Source organism: Lycium barbarum, chromosome 9 (assembly GCF_019175385.1).
Source record: "Lycium barbarum isolate Lr01 chromosome 9, ASM1917538v2, whole genome shotgun sequence".
NCBI lineage: Eukaryota > Viridiplantae > Streptophyta > Magnoliopsida > Solanales > Solanaceae > Lycium > Lycium barbarum.
This window is the reverse complement of record NC_083345.1, coordinates 14,249,560-14,270,225: the sequence shown is the minus strand read 5'-3', so window position 1 is coordinate 14,270,225 and position 20,666 is coordinate 14,249,560. Positions and strand designations below refer to the sequence as shown.

Sequence of the window (20,666 nt, the reverse complement as noted above, 5' to 3'; positions counted from 1 at the left end):
AAACTAAAAAGAGCTTTTTTTTCTTTAAAAATATGGGGAGAGGGGTCTTTCCACCCACCTCTCCAGATGAAAAGGAGCATTATCTGATTGACATAAAACTCATACGTAAATGAGACCAAACAGGACCTCATATTGCTTCATTCTGCATCATTATAGTTGTGGTTCCATTTTGTAGTTCGTGTAACTCCAACTCAACCACAGAACACGAACACAAATTCAGTTCTCTTCACAGATTTTGGGACTTAAAAAAGTCACTGCTTCGCAACGTACGGTCAATCAAAGTAAGAATGTTCTACAAATGAAACAAATTTACCTGGAAAACCAACCTCAGACTATAACAAATCAGTAAGTTAACTGATTAAACAAAATATGTACTAACATCTTTCGGAAAAGAAAAGGAAGTTAATAATTGGAAATCTTCTATTTTTGTAACGTTGGCCATTAGTCAAAAACCTATTTATCTTTTTTTTTCTTCAATGTTTTGTGTTTCTCATTCCCCTTAATCATGTTTAAAGACCTGAAAGTTTCTATTAAACAAGCAATGGTTTCCTTTACGTTCCCTATAATTTATATGTATTAATATGTATTCACTTCTTTCAAGTGAAAGGCTAAACATTTCAAATAGTACTATAAAATGTTTCTGGACCTTCTCCCATCACAAAACTCATTCTTCTATAACACAGGCAAAATACAATCTCTATATGTCTTTCCAATAAATATATCGATTCGCATTTTCCACTTTCCTCTTATTGATCAAAATCATGTTAAGTTAGGAATGGACAAGTAAACTAAAGTCGAGAGAGAAGACCATTTAAAAACGAGAAAACAGTTAAGAGATAAAAAATGACAGGCCGGTGCACTAAGCTTTCGCTATGCGCAGGGTCTGGAGAAGGGCCGAACTACAAGCGCCTATTGTACGCAGACTTACCCTTCATTTCTGAAAGGCTGTTTATACGACTCAAACCCATGACTTTCTGGTCACATGACAACAACTTTACTAGTTACAAACTTTACTAGCTAGTTACGCCACGGCCCCTTTGAAACAGGAGATGAAAGGGAAAAAGAAAAAAAAAATCAAATGATAGAATATTAGTAGTAGTATTATTACATGGAGAATGAAGTTCTCGAGTCAACCATAATGTACAACAATCCCATAATGTACAACAATTATTACAACAACAACAATCCCATAATGTACAACAATTATTATTAGTATACTATTATTTGGAGAATAATTCTTTTTTAGAATATATATTAGTGATTCTTGTGGCTACTGTACAAGAACAAGCCTTCCACCACGACCACCCCAAACATCCCTACCATCAGCAAACTCACCACCGCCACGTCCACCTTTTGGCACCGTCACAATCAACTCTCCATCCACAAACACAGCTGTAGCCAGCTCCGGCTTCGTCGTAGCTGGCAACCTGAACCTCCACGTGTCCACCTTCAGCTCTTCCAACAACAACTCCTCTTCACCACCACCACCACCACCACCATTAACACCACCATCTCCAGCAACACCATTCCTCACCACAATCTTCGTTATCCCGGTATGTATCTCCACTGCATGCACCCTCACGCCTCCTGCATCTCCCTCGCCCTCAAATTCCATCTCTGCCACGAAACGGAAGAATTCAGGGCCTTCCTCCACCGCCACGTCAGCATCGGAACGGAATGGAAGTTCAAGAACCTTCCCAAATACGTGAGGTAGTTTACGAAGCTTCTTCATGGGGTTTCCTTCCATAACTGCTAAGATATCCGAACCTGAACCTGAATCGATACCTTCACGTATGGCAATGTTACGTTTCATGCACATAGGATGGACCCTCATGCTATTAGTTTTGTTTGGTTGAAAACCAAACAAAAGCCCAATTATACCAAAACTATACAAATCACAATGAAATTCAAGGAAATGATCTCTTATGGCCACTTACAAATTGAATAGAGAGAAAATGACCTTATTATATCTCTTACGTGTCAAAAAAGACATAAAACTAAAAGCAAGTTTGTAAGGGACTTCTGGTTTTCTGGTCTATGTAAAGGTAAAATTTATGTAGAATTGTGTTTGCTATTGGGTAAATAAAGAGAAATTCTTGAAATGAAAAAAAGAAAAAGAAAAAAGAAATGAGATATAAAAATGAAGATGTAATTGAATATATAGAGGGGGTATATACCTATGCATATATAGTATATATATTCAATTACATATTGCCTCTGCAAGTAGGGATTGGGATTTCTTGGGGACAACCAGAAGGAAGAGGAGAAGAAGATGACATAAAAAAGGAAATGAAAATTTTGAAGGATAAGAGAGGGAGACAAAAACGCAAAGGAATTAGGAGTTTTTTTTTTTTTTCTCTCTCTCTCTCTTTTTTGTAATGGTTTTGTGGGTGTCAAAGTTTTGCCGAGAAGTGAATTTTGTTAACTTGTTAGGAGGGATTCATGTCATTTAAGAAATTCAAATCCTATTTTTATCTGTTGAAAAAAAAAAAAATTGTACACAGTGGAAATACTGTGTAGTTTAATTTTCTAATTTTTTGGGTCAAGTATAGAAAATGCGAGTATTTATTACCCGAAAGTAATTGGTGCAAAATTAATGGACCTCTTAGTAATACCACACCAAAGCTTCATTGGTTCTACATTTAAAGAAATGAGTACAATGTAAGTTGAACGCAGAGTCACACCTCAATAAATACAATGCAACTTATATGTCAAATTCATGTATCTTATCGTGACTCAAAAACTTATTGCCAAAATGTTCTTTCCTTTCTTCACCTCATGCATGTGTCTTCAGAAAAGTAGTTCAAACACGAGTTGAATATTTTTAACCCATACTCTTTTGTTTATGTTTTGAATTCTTACAAAATCATATGTTTGATTAATGTAGCTCCGGCAATAGAGTTCCTGCACTATCTTATTCTCTTCCATTTCTGTATTATAATTCATGCAGTGATTTTTTAAATGTCAGGAGGATAAGCATAGATATATACATTTTAGAGGTTGTATGCATGTATTTCCTTGGTTGAGAAAATGTTAACCCAATGGTTTTGATTAGCATTACAATATTTCCCTACATATTGCATCGCCAAAACAAATGAAATGTTGATAATTTGAATCCTTCGATATTATAGTTGCCATAATCCGAATTACAATAAACTCTTTAAGTAAATGATAATGTACAAGATACTAATTTTGGTTTACCTATTTTAAGAAAACCCTTTAGAAAGTTAGGCGTATGATATTGTTTTGCCATATCTTTGCATGTCTCTCATGCTCACAAAAGAGAAAGAAGCGTCAATTATTGAGAGTGCATAACAAGCAAAACAGTAGAATGAATTAGTGGTAGACGACTATCAAAGATTGTGGTAGAGTGAAAATTTTACCTTATCAAGAAAAAAAAATTGTGGTAGAGTGAAAATTTTACCTTATCAAGAAAAAAAAATTGTGGTAGAGTGATATGTACCCTCCATCCTAAACTATAGCCTCAGAAGGTGAAACTTCCCCGCACAAATCCAGATTAATTAGGAAGCAGGTGCCGAACACTGGGTGAGAAACCAAAGGAAGAATTAGACCAACCTTTTGCTCCTTCAGCTGATTTAAGTTTTTGTTATACGCATCCTCCCGTATTCTGAAGGAGATCAAAAGGTAGATTACGGAGCATTTTCAGATATAGGATAATAAAGAAAGCGTAAAAAGCATAAGAAACAATGATAAGAGAAATTAGCAAGAGGAGAATTTATAAGACTGGATATGAAATGCTGCAAATTGACACCTCAATTCTGCGTCTATTACATATCATCCTCTGTCAAATTTATGCTAGCTTCCCTTGAGTTAATCCATAAACCGTTTCTATTAAATAGGTTTATGATCACAAAAGCCACTGAACCATAACTATATACAACCAGCTTTTAGGTAATGTCAGTTTCAAAGTGGAGATTTTGCGGCAGATAATATATAACAGGGCATGCAAGACTGGTCCCCAAGGACAGATCAGTTTAATCTGCATTCATCAAGGTCGGCCAAGTAAAAGCTCAACCTTCCATCTTCTCGTGGCGATGCATCCGACGCCTGCCATGAGACCGTCTGTGGCTATGATTACGCCTTCTAGGCAGCGTGCCAGGTGCATCAGGGCAATCAATCTCTTCGACATTCACTTGATGTCCGAGTATGCAATCAAATGGGTCTTCGGTTGACTCTAGAGCAGCAGCAGCACCGACACCATTTATCTACACAATACACAGCCTATTAAAAGAAAGGCAACTGATTCTGTTATAATGCAATATGACAGAAATGGATTTGTTTGTGATAGACAATGGTAGCAAGGACTTTTGATGCTCTTATTTTAACATAAGAGAGCTCCCAATTTACCCCACCACTCTTCCGGAGAGGGCAGTGCATAAATTTGGTGATTTAAACCAATTCCCACTACGTCCTTGCACAACATAAAGCCCCTGCATCCTTTGATCATTTTCAATATTATATATTAAAATACCAGAGGAGTACTCACATTCATTTGCTTTCTCTCAAGCTTAGTCTTCCTCATATCAGTATTCTCCGAATGGGATTTCTTACTGGAATAGTCATCATCAGCTGTCCTATGAGAAGAAAAAATTTCCCCATAGGTACTCCGGAAACGCCACCTCGGTTTTGGCTTGTCTGTTGAATCATCATCATAAACATTTTCAGAGTAAAAATATTTGGAGACATGCTGCAATACAGGCGGATGACGCTGGTACTTCATCAACATTCTATCACGAGAAAATACTACATCAGTAAATAGTTAAAATGGTTCATGATGAATTGATGATACTTCAATTTCTATCCTGAAAGGATAGTCAGGATACTACGTCACTACTCACTAGTTCATACAAGGGATAAAAAGGAAGAAATTACCTTAATACTATCGACATAAGGAACTAAGATGACAAGATTCATAAAATTCCACGAGTATCTACACTTGATCTTAGCCAAAGGGTCGTAAAAGGTATAAAATAAAATTACACGAGTATCAAAGCTTTATTTCAGATTAAGTTAATTGAATTCTTTCCACTTCTAAGGAATAGGTCCTTTTGAAGGTGAATCAACCTTTTTTTCTTGTTTTCATTTTCTGAACACCACAACTATGAAGGAAGTGTTCTTGTTATCAGGAAGACTGTTGGAAATAATATGGATTCCTTGGATTTGCCAGGTCTCTCACCAGTATAATAGCATGCGCCCACCAGGATGCCTAATTTCTGCAGACCCCATCTAGTTTTAGTTCTATAGTTTAAAGTTGCATAAAATTTATGAGCCCAAAATTAGGAGCTCTATTCACTTAGACCAGACTCATATATTCGAAAGAGAGCCTAGGTAAGCGGTCAAGCCCAACATGAGGCAATAGTTGATGAATCAAGCCTTGAACCAGGCATACAAATGAACAGTCTACTCTTTCTCGCTTCTGACTGGATCTGTATACTTCCATTATTCTTTATTATCTTCTGTGTGTATATTCTTTGCCATTAATTACTCTATTTCACTTGCTGTTTTTCTTTCCAGAAAAGGGAACAGAGTTGAGTCTTTTACCAGATTTAAGCATGCACGCCAAGCATATGTAGAGGGGTAGGCTTCAAACATGAAGTGGTAAAGTGAAGCACCATCTAAACCAGGGCGATATATTCTTGCGCTTTTTTTATTAGTCCATTCATCTAACAGTCCCGCTAATTTAAAATATGAATGAGATATAGTGATGCTTAATTTATTTCCCAAAATTATGTATTTCCATGACGAATCAATCATTCTTATTGTGAACTAGAGCCAAATAAAGTAGCAAAAGAAGAAGAAAAGTCGGAGAATATAAACATAGCATAACTAACCAGTCAACATGTAACATGTTCCTACCACAAGTTGAATCCGGACAAATAGCTCAGAGAGATAAAGATGTGGTACTTGAGTTAAGTCGATTAAACTCCTATGCCCCAAGTTATCAAGTACTAAGGTTACTCCTGGATTAAGATCTTGCGAATGCAATTATTTATCAAATGGGAACAGTATGACATATTCAGTCCTTGCCAACAGTTTAGCACCTTCTTCATTCAAATATTCAGAACTACAAAGCAATTTGAGATCTTGATTATGCTCCTTGATACCTTACTCTAACACGAATAGTGACAAGTGATAGCCTGTAAGCACAATCAGGCCAACTGATCAAACTAAAAAAATGAAGACTTGAACATCACAAACTGATAACTATCAATAAACCAGAAATGTTTAATATTGATCCAACACTTCACATGATTAAATATGTTCTACCCCCCCCCCCCCCCCCCCCCCCCCCATAGTATACGCCAATTTTTACATTTTATAGGGTTGGTAAGCTTCAAGTAACCCATATTACTATTCAAATTGTTTTAAAGAATATCAAGGTACCTCAATGTCAAAATGCTGTAATGCACATATTAAGACATCTACCTAATTCAGCTAAGTTTGATTATATTTTCAAAACCCGCATAAGCTCCTTCCTTGGATAAACATCTTTCAGGTTAACAATTGTGAACAATTAACTTCAGATAAGTAATAATCTTGCAAATCTTACACCCCCCCCCCCCCCCCCCCAAACACACGCGCATGCGTGTGTGTATCCTACTTTGACTTGAAAAAGTTATTAATGTAGCAGTTGAACTTTTAGAATAATTTGAACCTTTTCTGCAGGCATGGGTTCTTTGCTACTGTTTGAGAATAAGATATTGAAAAGTATTTAAGATTCCCTTCGGAGCACATTGCTTCAATTAAGTAAAGAGTTGCTTATCTCTTTTAAATTCTACTTGTTGGAAAATGAACCTAGTACGCAAAAGTTATCAATGAAAGAGGACAACCTTTTTGGGTAAAACCAAAAAGGAAAAGAGGAACTTCAATGTAAAGTAGAGCAAGTGAGATTATCTTTTGATAACCACAGCAAGTGCGATTATTCAACTGCTCAAGGTTAAGTTTCATCGTACTAAGTCATGCATGCATTTCGACTGTGTATCACCTTTAAGGGTACAAGTCACCCCGTTTATTTAGGCCAAAAACTAAAAAGTTTAGAAGTGTATTCGAGGACCTACATTTCCCCCAACGCCTTTTGCAGACGAGTTCCCTGCTGAGAGAGAATAAGTTCAACACCTGAATCCACGGACTTGTAAAATCTCCACTTGCCATAGAACCAACCAGCACCTGGAGATAGAAAAGTTTGAAAAACTAAGAAATACACTTAGGAGAAGCAACTGAAAATGTACTCTGTTTTGAAATAGAAATCAATAGCTCTTGTACTAACTTGAGCCCTAATGAGCGGTTTGAACTAAGTATCCTGTATACAAAGATCGGTAGCTGTATAATTAACTGGACATATATAGTGCTAGGGAGAGGTTACATGTCTCTGAAGTTGCAAAAGCCCTTGAAATAGGCATGTCCCTTTGTTTTTCTATATTCATGTAAAGCCTATTGTCAAAATGCAGAACATTTCAACCATCAATCAAAAAGCTAAAAACTAACAACTAGTAGAAAAGGACACAAAATGAATCTACCTAGTCAACCATTGGTACTGTCTTTACAATCTACTGCGTGATTGAATTAATATTTGTATAAAAACTGCACGATCACGTGAGATTTCCACCAAGAAGTAGCAACAAATGATTAAATGAATAATTAACTAAAAACATAAGAAGGATCACAACTAAGCCAGTTGAAGTTGAATTTTTCTTTTAGCTTTTACTTCTTGCAACACTTCTGATTTTTTCTATTTTAAGAAGCTAAATATGTAAATGAATTGAGGCCTTGAAAGGAATCCATCAACTGCTTACTGAGCATTTCAGGGTTCACATAACCAGATACCAGACAGACAGATGTTGTCGGTGGCCAATATGTAAGAGTAAAAGACAAGAACACGAGAAAAACAACTCCCTGTCCCCTAGAATAAGGTTGAGTATGCCCTCTGATTTTAAAGGTTTAAACAACAGTGAGTATCAGAGTTTTTGGAAGGGCAAACTGATAGCATCTTCACTGTTAAGAGATGCTACATCTGTTTATGAATGAGATGAACCAGTAAGCGAAAAACTCCTGGAAACAGATCTACAATTCTAAAGTTCCTGTTAAAGTTATGTGCTTTGTATGGTTGGTTGCCAAGAAGGCTTGTCTGACTCAGGAAATTTACAATAGATAGGTCTACAACTTGTGAGTACGCGTTATCTATGTGGGAATAGTTCTGAAGACATCAATCACCTTTTTATACATTGCCTTATTACTTCACAAGTATGATAGATGTCTCTGAAATTGATGGGAATAAAATGGGCTACGCCAAGATCAACAGTAGAACTCCTTCTGGAACAGGAAAGGGCTGCCAAAATATTTGAAGAAGCACAACCCTATAAAATTAGTTTTGCTCTTCCCCTGATAGATCCCCTCCTCTTTAGATTTCAAGTCTAAAGAGCTCTTTGCACAGTAGCTGAGAAGTATTACCTTGTCCTATAATAGTTGTACAACTGTTTTTGGCACCCAAGGGTGTGGCCCGCTCAATAAAGCGTGTAAAAATCATAAGAGAGCGGGGACAAAAACTTGGATGATTATTTTTCTATCCACCTAAGTGTTGCTGTACAGAGTTACTCGGTAATAGTGCTGGTATCCGGTGAAATAGTTGAAGTTTGCCCGTTGACACGGACACCGCCATAAACTGATTTGACTAGCTATTAGATTTACAGTCTGTTTGGTTTTGTGGATTAAAAGTAGCTAACAAGTATTAAACACTAAAGTTGATTTTAAAGATAAGTGGTTACGTGGTTGATTAGAAGTGCTGACACTGATAATAAGCATTTTATCCATAAATGACTGAAAATGCCCTTAAAGATATTTACAAAAAATATAAATTTAAATGTTAGTTTTACATGGAAAAGGGCAAATGACAGAAATGGAATTGAGTGAGAGTTAGGGGTTTTCTTTTAGGAAGGATAACTTTGGTGATTACCAAAAACATTGTAATAAAGTAGTAAAATTCTTGTCTAAATTAAAAGTGTGTATAACCTGAAAAGTGCTAGTGCTTATAAAGTGGTCAAACCAACTTATAAGCTTACCAAACACCCTAGTGTATAACAAATCATTAAGAGTTGTAAAAGAGGGTTAAAACGGAGGTTTTGAAATGTGAAAAAATATAATATTCAGTTGAGAAGATGTCAAGAAGTTTGATATAATTGTTAATTTATGTAAATATCAACCGAGTTCAAGAGGAGGTTTTATTTTGGAAATGGACCTTAAACTTAAAGTGAAGTAGGCTAGATAGCACCCATTGGAGGCAGCTATGCTAACATAACTGTCTTTTGGTCTTTAGGAAAAAAAGGGGTCTAGTTTTTTGAGACAAAGGTAGTAATATAATTAAGGTAAATACTAACAGGATCAACTGGAGGAAACCATACTCTCCCGATGCCATATTTTTTTAGTTTCTTGGTATCCAAGTGTCAGTTGCAACATGAGCTATGCTGTTGAGTATTTTGCATGCTCTGATTGTTAATTTTCTCATTTAAAGAAATGCTCAAAGGACCCTTCTTAACTTGAAGTACCTTGAGGTTTGAACGGATTGGACAATTTACATGGTGGGTTATAGTGGCTTAATTAAGTGGGACTTCGCTTCCTTAAGTGGTTAGTGGTCACGTACGAGAAGAGAAAGCGGTTGGGGGAAAGAGCTTGTCTTGAGACTCATATCAATCTTTGTGAAGTAAAAAAGAAAAAACAGTTCCGCAGGTATCACCTTTACAAACAAAGTCAAGTTTAAAGAGTAAATTTATCCCTCACCATTAGAGGATGATAGGTATGGTAATGGCAGGGAGCCGGGTGGGATGCTTTCCCCGGCTAACGCCCCACTCTACCTGGCTCAACTTTTCCCCGTACATGATATGCTTTTTTCATCATCTTCAATTGTTTATTGTATTTTCCGAATTTGGTTTTTATCTCTCGTACCAATAACTATGTTTTCTCTTTAGATGTTTAACTTAACAATTGAAGGAAGAAACATCAATTATTGTATATGAACAAATGAATAGAAGACATTAAGAGATAATCGAATATAACTAAAACCTTGCTAAAAAAGCAATGGCATACCAGAAGTAAACCTTAAAGATCGAAAAGTTTCAGGTGGTGCACCATTACACCTACCTCTTTGCTCCAATTTGGAGATAATGAATTGCTCTTCGTCCTGGTTGGGTCACATCTAAGAGTTCGACCAAGCCCTTCCCTATCCCACTTCTCCCTCTTTCTATCCATAGAAGGGGATATATTATTTAGGTTTTCCTTTTTTCTTTTAGAACAAAGATGGTGTATGATTCTTTGCTCGATGGGTAATGAGTATTCACATGTATATAATTGCTGAGTATCATTCTTTCTGTTTTGTTTTATATGATCCTCGTTCTTTTTATTCCATTTCAAAAAGATTTTCCTCAAAAAATAGTCCAAACGCTTTCAAGTTATATTTCTTAAGTAGCCATTTAAGGGTGTGGCCCAGTGGTCACGGTAGAGGGAAAAGAACCATGAGGTCTTAGGTTCAAATTCCAGCCGAGAAAAAAATCACTAGGTGACTTCTCCCATCTGCTTAAACCTTACCTCGGTAGATAGAGTTACTCAGTGGTGGTGGAAGGTAGCAAGTAATTGATAAAATAGTCTTGGTGAGTTCAAGATGGCCGCCCGAACACCACCACCACCAACAATAACAACATACCCAGTGAAATCCCACAAAGTGGGGTCTGGGGATGGTAGACCGGTAGAGTGTACGCAGACCTTATCTCTCCCTTGGGAAGGTAGAGAGGCTGTTTCCGGTAAACCCTCGACATAAGAACAAGCAATTCAAAGCAGGATGAAAAAGAAATAACAAATAAACCATGGAAACAAAGTAATACAATAGTCAAAGGACAAGCAACAACAAATATTAACAGAAAGGGTAGCCCGAACATCACCATCGTAAAACAAATTTACATTTCTTTCATTAAGTTTAAATGTCTACAAAATGTATAATTTTTCTTTAGGCAAAATATACTAGATAACATGATATAGTTTTTGGTTTTTCTGGACTCATCGAGTCAATAGTTAAAATAGTAAATTCTGCCTTTTTGCTCCATCTTGTACCTTCTTGGTAGCGATGTTAATAAAATTACCATTACCTTATTGAAATTTTTCATTGGCTTGTTTAACCTGACAACATTTATGAGCCGCTAGTTCAACCTTCCAACATTTATGAGTTGCCAACATTTATGATTCGCTAGTTCAACTGCCTCTTGGAAGATAAGGTCCAGAAGTACCATGCAATTGACACCCATTGTATATTTGGAAACTTGTACGTGATATTCAACTTTTTTCCTAAGACATGCTCTTATAAGAATTGACATTACATGTTGATAAGTACTCCATCCGTCTAAAAATACTCAATATCCTAACTAAAAATATCAGTCTCAAAATACTTGTCATCTTAAAAAATAAATATAAAATTAAGGAGTAGTTTTTTCCCATTTTACCCTCTGTATTAGTTGCATCATTGGGCTAATGTTATGAGTTCACATACCAAAAAATTAGTTCTGCCTTGTGCTCTTAAACATTTAGTGACACTTGAAAAATGCAAATAACAAGTGCAATTAATTGCTTCTGATCTTTATCTCCTTCTCCATTGAATTTTTTTAATGCGGCCTGTCTAAGTTGACTTTTGTACATAACCGTTTTGAGATAGCATCATTTAAGAGGGACTACATCATTGATGAAGTTCGCGCAAATAGAAAAAATATTTATTGAGGAGAGATCACATGGTAAAATATTTTAAGAGGGTAAAATAGCCAAAACACTACCCTTATTAATGCTTTCTTACGGGATGTGTAAATGAAAAACACGACAACTATTTTGAGGCGGAGGGAGTAGTTAATTAATCTTCCATTGGTTGAAACTTTCATTTGTAGGAAGCGCATGAAAGCGGTAGATTATGGATAAATTGTAATGTATCTGGAATTGAATATCTTTGCTTATATGTTAGATACATCCAAATCGCATTTTTGAAAAGATTATGCATTGTTCAAGTGCTCAATTCGAAACAGTGCGTAGTTCGAGTGATTAAATGAAATTTATGATAATTTAAGGGGATGTCGATGTATTCCGCCGGAAAAAAGGAGTTGAGGACATTATTGTCCACAAATATAAATTTAGTTATTCATTTATTAGACAAATAGATTTTGATGATCTACTGTGAATTCTTCTTCTTCTTCTTCACACTCTCAGTCCTCCTTTCCATTTCATGAACCAAACCTCTCTGAACGATCAAAACACCCTTTTCATCAACAAAATTCTTCTTCTTTAGTGTCGCAAAAAGATGGGTTCTCGTGTCCCATTTCAAGACCTTAATCTTCAAACTGAATCCACCAATTTCACCTCCTCTCCAACCCCAATTCCAAGAATTATCCCCAAAATTGAACCAAAACTTGAACCCTTTGATGAATATACACAAGCTGATCTTCAAAGCACCCCTTTTTTTTCCAACCCTAGTCCCAATTTCAACTCCAATTCTGGTTCAGCTTTCACTCGTACTCCACAATTACCCACTTCTCATTCAATTCCACCAGAGATTCCACTTGGGTTTGAAGAAACCAATGTTTATTCTGAATTTAATCGAATTTCTGAGCTATTTAAAGAAGCTTTAATGCAACGTTTCGGAGGTAATGAGGTTGTCGAACACCAGGATTCTCATGCTGAGGTTGTGGAAAACCCCAATTCTCGTGCCATTTTTCCTATTAACAGCGACACCCAAGTTTCAGAAATTGTGATTGATAGAAAAACATATGCACAAAGATCACCGGAATTGGTTAGAGTGACAGATCCTTATCCTGAAGGTCAACGTTATCTCCGAGACACTGTTCGGAAAACCCGAATGTTGTGTGATTCTCTGCGTATTCTCATGAACAACCAGCATTTGCTTCCTCATAGAAGGAGAACAGGTGACCTGAGGGCTTTTCAAATATTGAGAGAACATGGGTTGTGGATGCATCGCGATAAGCGCATTGTGGGGGCAATCCCCGGAGTGCTTATTGGTGACGTGTTTTTCTTTAGGATGGAGCTTTGTGTTGTTGGATTACATGGGCAGGCTCAAGCTGATATTGATTATGTACCTGCGAGTCAGAGTTCGAACCGGGAGTCAATTGCTACGAGTTTAATTGTTTCAGATGGATACGAGGATAATCAAGATGGAGGAGATGTGATTATATATACAGGGCATGGTGGACAGGATAAGTATTCAAGGCAATGTGCGCATCAGGAACTGGAATGCGGGAATTTGGCGTTGGAGAGGAGTATGCATTATGGAGTCGAGGTAAGGGTAATTCGTGGCTTTAAATACGAAGGAAGTGGAAGTGCTAGTGGTAAAGTTTATGTATATGATGGATTATATAGAATTGTTGCATGCTGGTTTGAAATTGGAAAGTCTGGATTTGGAGTGTTTAAATACAGGCTTTCAAGGATAGAGAATCAGGAAGAAATGGGAAGTGCTATTCTTCGTTTTGCACAGGATCTTAGGATCAGACCTTTAGTGGCAAGGCCTACTGGTTATGTTAGTCTTGATATATCAAGGAAAAAAGAAAATGTACCAGTGTTTCTTTTCAACGATATTGATAATAATCATTATCCGGTTTATTTTGATTATCTGGTGAAGACTGTTTATCCTCCATATGTCTATCAGAATGTGGGCAGTGGTAATGGATGTGACTGCATTGATGGGTGTGGGGATAGTTGTTTTTGTGCTCTGAGAAATGGTGGCCAATTTGCCTATGATTGTAATGGTATACTGTTGAGAGGCAAACCGTTAGTGTTCGAATGTGGACCACATTGTCAATGTCCTTCAACTTGTCGGAATCGAGTGAGTCAGAAAGGTTTGAGGAATAGACTCGAAGTGTTTCGGTCTAGAGAGACTGGTTGGGGAGTTAGGTCACCGGACTTGATCCAAGCTGGGTCTTTTATCTGTGAATTTACTGGGGTTGTACTCACACGAGAGCAAGCCCCAATTTTTACAATGAATGGTGATAGTTTAGTCTATCCAAGTCGCTTTCCTGAGAGATGGGCAGAATGGGGAGATTTGTCGCAAATATACCCTAACTATGTGCGACCAGCCTCCATTCCTCCTCTGGATTTTGTGATGGATGTTTCTGGAATGAGGAATGTAGCATGTTATATCAGTCACAGTTCGAGCCCCAATGCTATGGTACAGCCTGTGCTTTATGATCACAACCATGTATCTTTCCCCCACCTGATGCTCTTTTCGATGCAGAATATTCCCCCTCTAAAGGAGATCAGTATTGATTATGGTGTAGCAGATGACTGGACAGGGAAGCTTGGCCATCTGTGATTGACTAACTTATATAGCAGTTGATACAATTTTGAAATGATGCGGCACAGCCATTTCTGGCACATCATTTGCTGAGGTAATTAAAACATTCAAGTCAATTGTTCCTGTTGAACTCAAAACTGTAATGGCATTCGACAACATGTTTTTAGAGGGCTGACTCTGCTAATATCAGGCTACTGGTAGTGGTCGTCTTGTCTCTCTAGCCACCTCTGGCCTTTATTCTAAATCTCCCTGAGACTGATTCCATTAAAATATTGTGGCAGTCTTAAATTTATCTAGCTCTGGCGACTTTTGGACGTGCCATTCTCTTTCTATTGTGAATTCTAACAAGCTGGTTGGAACTCCAATTGCTTTGTTGATTTTTTTTCAATATACTATATGCAGTTTGAATGCATCTTAACTGATTTGTTGAATGGATTTGAACTTCTTTTCATGCTGGTTGAAAAGAATTCCCTTTTCTCTCCATGGTTGTCTTTTTAATGGTTTAGAGCATGATTTTATTTCAAATCAGTTGTGCTCTTCCCCTGATAGATCCCCTCCTCTTTAGATTTCACGTCTAAAGAGCTCTTTGCACAGTTGCTGAGAAGTACTCCCTTGACCTAAATTAGTTGTACAGCTTTTTTTGGCACCCAAGGGTGGTGGTAGGGATCTAGTAGCTCAGTTGGTTGGCTACCTGAACTTTCACCTTGTTGGTGAGGGTTCGAATCCCACATTGTAATCCCCTCTCCCATTTCCCCTTCACCTACCCCTTATGTAATAAGGTAACATTTTTAGCTTTTACTTCTCGCAGTACTTATGATTTTTTTCTATTTTAAGAAGCTAAATATGTAAATGAATTGAGCACTTGAAAGGCATCCATCAACTTCTTACTCAGCATTTCAGAATATACAAAAACAGATACCAAACAGATAGATATTGTCGGTGACCAATATGTAAGAGTAAAAGACAAGAACACGAGAACTCCCTGTCCTCTGATTTTAAAGGTTTAACAACAGTGAGGATCAGATTTTTTTGGAAGGGCAAACTGATGGTATCTTCACTGTTGAGGGATGCTACATCTGTTTATGAATGAGATGATCCAGTAAGCGAAAAAACCCTGGAAACAGATCTGGAATTCTAAAGTTCCTGTTAAAGTTATGTGCTTTGTATGGTTGGTTGCCAAGACGGCTTGTTTGACTAAGGAAATTTACAAAAAAGAGGTCTACAACTCGTGAGTAAAATAGTTCTGAAACATCAATCACCTTTTTGTACATAGCCAAATTACTTCACAAGTATGATAGATGTTTCTGAATTTGATGGGAATAAAATGGGCTATGACAAGATCAACAGTAGTAACTCCTTCTGGAACAGGAAAGGGCTGCCAAAATATTTGAAGAAGACATGGAACACCATACCAGCGGCTATTTGTTGGTGTCTATTGGAAAGGAACAGAAGATGCTTTACGAACCAGAGAAGCTCAATCTGGAAGATGAAATCTGACTGCATTCTTATGATTTCATTTTGGTGTAAAGTGGAAGCTCAAGATGCTAAATCACCGTTACAGTTCATAGAAACGTTTGTATAGATATTCACTTAGTCAGGGTTGTCCTCACTTTTGTTTTTGTTTTGGTTGTAATCACAACACCTTTTTAGTCTTGTTTTCCCTGACATCAATAATACTTACAAAAAAAAAAAAATGAGAATAGGGTTGAGGATGAGGGTATATTTTGACTTACCTACTGCAAGGTTGATGCGGAATAGGTTATGCAGCCTTCGAGTAACTTCAACAAAAACAAATTGAGATAATAATATTAGGGGCTTTAATGAACAGTAAATATGGGAAGGGAAGACAATCACAGAGCTAAAGCAATACATAAAAGAAGTGAAAAGAGAGAAAAAAAAAAAAAAAGGAAAAGAAATTGCTCTGCAACATATATTTATTTATTAAGAAAAAGTTCAAATTTGCCCCTAAAGTTTGTGAAATTAGTCCTCCTTCCCTCCGTTGAAAGTTTGCATCAAAAGAACCTCACAGATATCCAATCGTACCATATATGCCCTTCATTTCTCACGGAGCTCCAGCTCGCATATTATCTAAGCTGGCCATTTTAAATTTCCATGTAAGTGAGACACGTGGAAAAAAAAAAACGGAGTAAGTCCAAGTTTGCCCCTGAACTTTGTGAAACTAGCCATCTATGCACCCATTTTATTATTAGTCAGCTGACATGGAGTAAATTTGGAAAATGTTGGAAAACCCCCAATTGAATATCATCAAAATGAACCCATTTCTTCCCTGCAACCAGTGCTGCCACCATCCTCTACCTTTTCTTTGCCACAACAACTACTCCAGCACTTCTCTCAAACTCGTCTTCCTCTTCCTCCATTTTCAGGCAGCAAGACCTTACTTTCTAGAAAACATGCACGAGTTCATTTTCAACCTCAAGGTTTGAACACAACCCATGTGAAGGCTCTACAATCTTATTACAGCATAAAAGTTTAAGCTTTTTCTTGTTTTGGGGTCTTTTTGGACTAACGATCATTGCTGGGATAAGTCACGCCAAATTCATAAACAAGAGAAAATGCACAAAAAGTCCAAGACCTTAAAAGGCAGTGTCATAACCATTCATGAAACAATTTCTTATTGAATTGGCTTGAAAATACACATAGGTTGAGAGTGATTGTAGACCTCTCTGTGACTACTGCAAGTTGGAGAATTTTTTCGGGTAGACCTGATAATATCCATCATTTTCAGGAATTAGTTCTCAGAGACCTAGGGGGATGAGAGTTGTGGCATGTCTAACGTGCACGGTCCATTTGCAAAACTTGATACTTTAAAAACATTAACTGGGGTGGTGGAAGCTCTTCTTGCTCACCAACCATGGTGGTGGTGGTTACCTTACCATATAAAGATAAAGAATAAGATAAGGTGGTATGGATGACTTATTCCGCAAAGTTCAGAGGCATATTTGGAGTTCTTTTCCTACTCTTTTTTCCATCTGTCTCACTTAGCTGGTAATTCAAAATGGTCAGCGTAATTAAAATATGCACAGCTGGAGTCTAAAATTGAAGGGCATCTACGATATGATTGGGTAACCGAGAGGTCCTTATTTAAGCAAACTTTTAATGGAATACATATATTATAAATTTCGCAAAGTTGAAGGGCATATTTTGACTTTTTTCCTATTTATTACAAATAACAACTAGGGTTTAGCCTAGCGATCCAACACAATTGGACAGTGGGTGCATAATTCTATCCCCTTCTTTTACTTTATAAGCAAAATTGACACCAGTCATCAGCCTATCACAATGTTTCTGACCTCTACAAGAGTTGATGGGTTCATCTTTGCAAACAAAGCATCAGTGTAGCAAAATATGGCACAAGAAATATATACTCAATTCTTTCATTAAAGGTTTCTTTCATTTTTTTTTTTATAGGCAGGGTTGCAGGATCTAACATTAGAATTCATGAACCATGACAATTGACAAGTATTACGTGATACCCTTATCCGCTAAAAGTAACTTGAGACAAAAATTACAAAGGAACAAAGAAAAATACTATCCAGAAATAACCATGACAAGTATTAGATCTTCTGTTTCGTTTCTTGAATCGATTTCGATGAGACTAAATTTTCTGTTTAATTAATTTACTTTCTTTAAACAGCATATATGCAAAAAAATTGACTAAAGTTAACAAAGAATCATCCAATGATATATAAACAAATTGACAAGTAATTATGTAGGAATTATACCTAACCAAGTGGCAACGGAAGCACCAGCGGCACCAATGCAAAAATCTGTTACAGCAGATTGCTTCCATGAACTTAATAATTTCCTTTCTTCAGTTGTCAGTGTAACCTATGAATATTCATAAGCAGATAAATAAGTACAATAAAACAACAACAACAATAATCCCACAAGTGGGGTCAGAGTAACCTATGAACATTCATAAGTATGACAAAGCATTCATAAAAAGAACAGTAACTACAACAAAATAATACAATTATTGAATTACAAGGAACAATAGATAATAACAGAAATCGAAGAACAAGAAACTACAGGATTAATACTTAAGTACAATATATTTTCAGAATGAAACTGAAATTTACAAGGGTAAATTCTGAAAGGTAATGATAACAAAGTATAGATAAAATTACCTAATTGATTAGAAAGGTACCCATTTAAATATGAAGGCAATTGGGCTCAAAAAAAAAAAATCAAACCTTTGTGGACGTGAGAAGGTCATCCAATTCAATGAGTGCTTGAACTTCTGCCATTGTTGCACAGCTAATTTCACTGTTTGAGCCAATCCAAGATACTGTAATGGTTCTTATTAGCGTAATCGGGGATCCCGATATAAATCGGGTCAACAAGTTGGACTTTTGGTACATAAAATACATTTTTGGAAAAAATAGGTTATTAAAAAGGAATTTTGAAAAATAGGAAAATACTTTTTTGAAATACGTGGAAAAGATTGATAATGTTAAATAACAAATCATAGATTTTGATGAAAATTTTAAGTATTAATAATTGATAAAACTAGCTAAATATTGGCTAAAGTAATAATATAAGTTGAGATAAAATTGTAAGTATTAATAATTGATAAAGCTAGCTAAATGATTATCCTACTTTAATTCGGAAAATATTAAAAAATAAAAATATTTTCTATTTTATTAGGAAATTTTTATCATTATCTAAATGAAAATTAATGTCGAGGTTATTATGATCTTATATATATTACCTATATTATCAATTAAAAAGGTACATGAGATTATTCTATATTCATTGATAAAATGAGATTAAGAAGAAAAAAGATTACTTTCCACTTTTTTGTTAGCTAAAGGGATAATCTGGAAAAAGATTAGAAGCATTGTTGGACCCAAACTATTAACAACCCCTACATTTTTTAACCAAACTATACACCGAAGGCATTTTTATTCAATTTTACATGACTTAAAGGACATTTTTTACCCTTTATAAAGTAAGAGTAGTGTGTGTAAAAGAAAGCAAATTATGTCTTAAATATTCCTTCGTCTCATTTTATACGAAGGTGTTTGAATTGATACGAAATTTAAGAAATAAAGGAAACTTTTGTAATTATTGTTTAAAACAAACCATAAAATTTGTGTGGTTAGAAATCATTCCATTAAGAGTAAAAATATTTGTTACTCCCTCCAAATCAAAAAAAGAGTCCACTTAGCCTTTTTTTCTTAGATAAAAAAAAAGAGTCCACTTAGCAAATCAAGAAATAATTAACCTTATTTTTCTATATTTGCCCCTATTAAGTGTTATATGATCAAATCTCAATGCCTATTTAATTAGGAGTAGTTTAGTCAAATTATTTATTTTTGTCTAGAAATTAGTATTTTCTTAAGGGGTGTGCAAATGGCTAAATGGACTCTTTTTTTTATCTTGAGGGAGTACTAAATATAAAAATATATTGTTATAAAAATAATAAAGCAAGCAAGAAGAATATTGTGGAGAAAGAGAGAAGAGGGGAGAGTTCTTATTTCTCTTATGAGGGATGAAATACAATGAATAGAACATCTCTATTTATAGGAGATAATTGACTTGGTGCCAAAGTCACAAACCCTAAAATCCCTCCTAAAGATAGACATCACAATATTATAATAATATTTATAACACTCCCCCTTGATGTCTATTTCGATAGGTAATATGCCTCATTAAAACCTTACTAGAAAAAACCGAGTGGGAAAAAATCTAGTGAAGGAAAAAGAGTACATATTTCTAATAATATACATTTTGGTTGTCTCATTAAAAACCTTCCAAGAAAAATCCAGTGGGACAAAACCTTGTATGGAAAAAAGAGCACAACATGTATTAACTCCCCCTGATGAGAACTTCAGTCCAACTATTTGAGTATTCGCATTCCAATCTTGTGCACCATCTTCTCGAAAGTTGCGGTTGGTAGAGACTTGGTGAACAAATCAGTCATATTATCACTTGAACGAATCTGTTGCACGTTGATATCACCATTCTTTTGGAGCTCGTGTGTGAAGAACAACTTTGGTGAAATGTGTTTTGTCCTATCTCCTTTTATGAATCCTCCTTTCAATTGGGTAATGCATGCTGCATTATCTTCATATAATATTGTGGGTATTTTGTCACATTTCAAACCACACTTTTCTCGAATGAGATGTATCATTGACCTCAGCCACACAACTTCACGACTCGCTTCATGAATAGCTATTATCTCAGCATGATTTGATGAGGTAGCCACAATAGACTGCTTTGTAGATCGCCAAGATATGGCAGCACCCCCACAAATAAATACATAGCCTGTTTGAGATCTAGCTTTGTGTGGGTCAGA

At 36.1% G+C, this 20,666-nt stretch overlaps 3 protein-coding genes across 6 annotated transcripts; 1 reads left to right on the top strand and 2 right to left on the bottom strand.

The window, feature by feature from the left end:
* Positions 1-1,104: 1,104 nt before the first annotated feature.
* LOC132609308 (uncharacterized) lies at positions 1,105-3,623 on the bottom strand. Its single transcript, XM_060323222.1, has one exon. The coding sequence runs from the start codon at positions 1,832-1,834 to the stop codon at positions 1,271-1,273; it is 564 nt and encodes a 187-aa protein (XP_060179205.1). The 5' UTR covers positions 1,835-3,623; the 3' UTR covers positions 1,105-1,270.
* Positions 3,624-3,726: 103 nt separating this feature from the next.
* On the bottom strand, positions 3,727-18,715 carry LOC132609307 (uncharacterized). Of its 4 annotated transcripts, XM_060323217.1 has the most exons (7): positions 18,559-18,715; positions 18,088-18,193; positions 16,078-16,122; positions 7,080-7,188; positions 6,126-6,158; positions 4,508-4,748; positions 3,727-4,226 (listed from the first exon to the last, which is right to left on the bottom strand). In XM_060323217.1, the coding sequence occupies exons 1-7, from the start codon at positions 18,610-18,612 to the stop codon at positions 4,032-4,034; spliced, it is 783 nt and encodes a 260-aa protein (XP_060179200.1). In that variant the 5' UTR covers positions 18,613-18,715; the 3' UTR covers positions 3,727-4,031. The 4 variants fall into 4 exon arrangements, with proteins under 4 accessions (XP_060179200.1, XP_060179201.1, XP_060179203.1 ...); XM_060323218.1 differs by lacking the exon at positions 6,126-6,158; XM_060323220.1 differs by lacking the exon at positions 16,078-16,122.
* LOC132610273 (histone-lysine N-methyltransferase family member SUVH9-like) lies at positions 12,218-14,362 on the top strand. Its single transcript, XM_060324585.1, has one exon. It carries the CDS (start codon positions 12,341-12,343, stop codon positions 14,360-14,362), a length of 2,022 nt encoding a protein of 673 aa, XP_060180568.1. The 5' UTR covers positions 12,218-12,340.
* Positions 18,716-20,666: the final 1,951 nt, after the last annotated feature.

Excerpts from the sequence above, each read along its gene's own strand:
- LOC132609308 (XM_060323222.1), bottom strand. The coding sequence starts at position 1,834 with ATGAGGGTCCATCCTATGTGCATGAAACGTAACATTGCCATACGTGAA.
- LOC132610273 (XM_060324585.1), top strand. The coding sequence starts at position 12,341 with ATGGGTTCTCGTGTCCCATTTCAAGACCTTAATCTTCAAACTGAATCC.
- LOC132609307 (XM_060323217.1), bottom strand. The coding sequence starts at position 18,612 with ATGGCAGAAGTTCAAGCACTCATTGAATTGGATGACCTTCTCACGTCC. Across the intron at positions 18,194-18,558 it reads ACCTTCTCACGTCCACAAAG|GTTACACTGACAACTGAAGA; the intron begins GTTTGATTTTTT and ends GAATATTCATAG. Across the intron at positions 6,159-7,079 it reads CAAAAGGCGTTGGGGGAAAT|GCTATCACTTGTCACTATTC; the intron begins GTAGGTCCTCGA and ends TTGTGCTTACAG.